This window comes from Haliaeetus albicilla, chromosome 8 (genome assembly GCF_947461875.1).
Source record: "Haliaeetus albicilla chromosome 8, bHalAlb1.1, whole genome shotgun sequence".
NCBI classification, from domain to species: Eukaryota; Metazoa; Chordata; class Aves; order Accipitriformes; family Accipitridae; genus Haliaeetus; species Haliaeetus albicilla.
Genome location: NC_091490.1, coordinates 44,364,522 through 44,368,380, shown reverse-complemented (window position 1 = coordinate 44,368,380; position 3,859 = coordinate 44,364,522). Strand labels below are relative to the sequence as shown.

The 3,859-nt window shown below is 52.0% G+C and overlaps 1 protein-coding gene across 3 annotated transcripts in view; it reads left to right on the top strand.

Annotated features, from left to right (window-relative positions):
* The first annotated feature begins 385 nt into the window (after positions 1-385).
* Positions 386-3,859, top strand: part of PTBP1 (polypyrimidine tract binding protein 1) — a 31,749-nt gene continuing 28,275 nt past the window's right edge. For 2 of the 3 annotated variants that reach the window (XM_069790634.1, XM_069790633.1), the window contains exon 1: positions 386-525. In XM_069790634.1, coding sequence (XP_069646735.1) covers positions 518-525 — 8 coding nt within the window. In that variant the 5' untranslated portion in view covers positions 386-517. The remainder of the gene's footprint in view (positions 526-3,859) is intronic. The other variant, XM_069790635.1, reaches the window with a different exon arrangement.

Genomic DNA, 3,859 nt, shown 5'->3' with positions numbered 1-3,859 from the left:
AAGGAGTGCGCGGCTTCCCTGCCCTTAGCCAACATGGCGGCGTCGGCTGGGCCGCTCCCGCAGGCCCCGGCCCGCGCTGCGGGTGACAACACAATGTGCACGCTGGGGCCCTTGCCCGTATTAAAGATGGCGCCCGGCACGGTCCTCCCATGCCCTGCCCCCAATCAAGATGGTGGATCCGTGTGGCATTTCGGCATCCTTCCCGCTCTCAAGATGGCTCCTCCCAGCCCTCTCCCTTCGCCTACCGAATCGCGCCGCGCACCGCCGCTTTGCACCGCCCCTCACCCGCCTACAGCCAATAGGCTTCGCGAGGGGCGCCAGGGCGCCAACCCTCGGAGGCGGGCGATCCCCGCCCCTGCTATCAAGATGACATCTCCGATAGCCAATGGAGCGTTGGCGCGGGTGAGGCGGGCCGGGCGGCGCCGCCATTTTGTGAGTCTATAACACGGAGCGGTTGGGTTCGTTCCTGCTATTCCGGCGCCTCCACTCCGTTCCCGACGGGTCTCCTCCGTGTGCAATGGACGGGTGAGTCCCCGCCGGCCCGGGCCTCGGCACGGGCGTCGTCGTGCCGGGGGCCGGGGCGCAGCGTTCCCGGACCCTTCCCGGGGTGCGGAGAAGGGGGAGAAGGTGGCCGAGGTCCGGGACCCGCGCCGGGGGCTGGGGCGTTACCTGAGGGGGGGCGCCGAGGGGGTGGCTGGGCCGCTCGGCGGAGGCGAGGCGGGAAGGGGGGGGGGCGGCGGTCGCCGGTGGTGCGGGGGGGGGGGGGGTGTCTGCTGTGTGGGCCGCGCTCCCGGAGCCCCTCGCTGCGGCGGAGGCGGGGGGGGGGGGGGGGGGAAGTGGGGGTGGCCCTTGCTCCGCGGCCGCCGCCCCGACGCGGCGCCTCGTGCGGACCGTCCCCCGCGCGCGCTCCCGCCGCCGCCGCCCCCCCCCGCCTCGTGCTCGCGCTCCCCCCGGGGGGAGCCGCCGCCTGCCGGGGGTGTGTGTGGGGGGGTGTCCCCGCCCCGGGGTGGGGGGGTCCGCCTCGTCCCCGCGGGGTTTGGGCGCGGGGGGCCCGGTCGGCTGCGAGCGCCGCGTGGGCGTGCGGCTGGGGCGGGGGGGTGGGGTGGCAAGAGGACGACGCGTCTCCGTGGCGGCCCGGCCCTGCGCGGGAGTGGGGAAACGGCGTACCGGGAGCGGGCGCACCTGGCGGGGGGGGGGCGCAGCCGGGTCTGGCAGCTGATTCACGCCGGGGCCTTGCTCCTATTGTCTGGCGCTTTCGCAAGCGGGGGTGGGGGGGTGGGGTGCGGGGGGGGGGGTGTGTGTGTGTGTTTCTGGCTGGATTTTCTTTTGTGAGCAGTTTTTCGGTCAGCGCAAGTTTTGCATCAGTTTCCAAGGAGCTGTAACGCTCCCGGGCACGGCGGGAGGCTCGCTCGAAGGCCGGTTTCCATTGCAGTGTTACCTGAGAGGCGTAGGTAAAGCTGCAGCGGCGGAGCAGAGCTGTTCTCGTGCTCCCTCCTCTTTCTGTTGTCCACTTCTGAACTCCTTCGAGATAAAACTTCCCTCCGCGACTGTTTGACTCGTCTCGTTTTTCTGGAGTGCGACTCTTTTATCTTGGGCAGCACTGATTTCTCTTTGATCACCACCTTGTCTGGTGCCTCGCTTCAGAAGTGTTTGCCTTAAAACTGATGTTTTATCAAGGCAACTCTGTCAGAAGTGAGGTCTTCGTAATTCTCTTGTGTGGCCTATTTTTTTTAGTGATCTGATTTTTGTTTCATCTAGAGCGCAGTTGTTAAAATATTTCTAAAGGCCTCCGAGTAAGCAGTTTGTTTTCCCAGAGCCTTAAGTACGGGAAGCCCAAATTATTGCCTCCTCGCTTCTTGCCTCGGAACACTAGTCTGGTGAGAATTAGGCGTAGTCACATGTCTGGTTTTTTTACACACTGAAAAAGTGGCGTCTCAGTGTTGTTTTCATCTAAAAACCCCATAAAAATCGTGTATCTTACAATTAATTTTTACAGTCCAGGATGCAGTTCAGATTGCTCTGCTTCTTTTAACAAGTTGCTCATCATGCTGAATGATATTTAAAAAAATAATCTTCAGCATATGAGATCATACATTCTAATGGCAAAAATCAGTTTATCAGCTGTCCTCACCATAGTTCCTAGGAAAGCTGATTTACTGTGTATATTAAAATAGTTACTTGAATGTAGGAATTTTAGTATAACATGAATCTTAGTTATCCATTATCTTTTGAAGATCTTGGTGCATGGTCTGTTTATCCTGTGAAAGCTGTCTCCTGTTGAAACTTGGAAAGCTGCTTCTGAAAATGGTTTCACGTTTTTGCCTAGCTGGCAGTGAGTGGCCTCTGGCTACAGGCTGCTTCTGTCTGCTTCTACCTAAAATGATATGTAGCTGTGCTTTTCAAATGATCCCGTTTGAATAAGTTGCTTTGTTAAAGCATGTGAGGAGTTCATATGGGAAATGCTGCTTTGGAAAATGACCTAGAGGTTTACTGGTGCTGCTTAATTTTTCCCCTTATTGAGTAGGAATTATACCATTCCATGTAAAAAGTAATTTTTATGAAAGGCTTTATTGCCTGCTCTTTCAGAAATGAGGAAAGTTTTAATCTCGTACTTAAGATTGACATAGGAGAAGAGAAGGAAGCTTAAGAGATGATAATTTGTTGAGGGGGTGTGTGAACTGGAAGTATATTGCACATTTCTTGAATAAAAATTCTTAAATACTGTTGGTGCTTGTTTCATGTGCCATTTGTTATCAAATGGGTTACAACAATATTCCAGGAATCAATAATTCTTGGCAAATAAGAAAGCTCTTCCTGTTGGATAATTTTAAATACTATCCCCTGTTAAGGCTACTTTATGTAAAACATTTCCTGTGTGTGAGGCCCACAAGAGGAACAGGAAGTAAGAGAAATTGCTCTGGGGTAAGTTCAAGAATTTTGGAAACATGGGAGATTCCCTGTTCTTATGCTTTGCTGGCAATAATTTTAAGGTTATGAAAATTACTGGGTTTATGTATGAATTTTAACTGGAGAAATGTGTAGAAATGCATGCTCATAGAATATTTAGTAATTCTAAATAGGATGATTATGATTCTTTAAACTGATATGTGCAGATGGGTTTCATTAGTTCGTTACTGCTGGCCTTCAGAGTGCAGCAAAACCCATCTGTCTTCATTGGTGACCAGACACCAGGGGATCGCGAAGCCCGGCATTCTCATACAGTGTTCTTGAAGTAGTTCACTTGAAAAAAAGAAACTATCGCGTGGCTTCCTGGCAGCAGCCATTGGATCAGACTGTAACTCCAGCTGTAAAGTGCTGGGTTATGATGACATGGCAGGTTGGTTTTGAAGAGGAAGTATGAGGAGCTGAGCTGGCTCATACTTGTGTTATGGCTTATTTGTGGAGCTGGTGAAATGTGAATGACTTAGTAAGATTGAACAGTATTTAATACCCTGAAAACTTACGAGTTGTTGCAGGATCATAGGGAAGGAACAACTACTAATGCGAGTTCTCTAGCATTAAATCTCTTTGTAGAATTGTTCTTGAGTACTTCAGATTTCATGTTGCTGTTTTAAGAATGACTGCCCTGCCTTCTGCTTCTCTGCCATGTTTCCTTGAAGTTGTTGCAGGTCTGTTAGCCAGCCACTTTTGGATCCTTTACTCGAATTATGGTCATCTATTTGAAAGATAGGAGTTGAAAAAGGCAGTGCTGCATATGTGTCAATCTAAAATGATAATTTCTGCTCTCAGTTTTATGTTGCTGCTTTACAGTGGTTTGGAGTTACAAAAAGAAGATATAATCTTCAATGCAAGGGTGTAACTGAAATCCTTAGACTGTCTTGAGCACTCCCACAAAAGA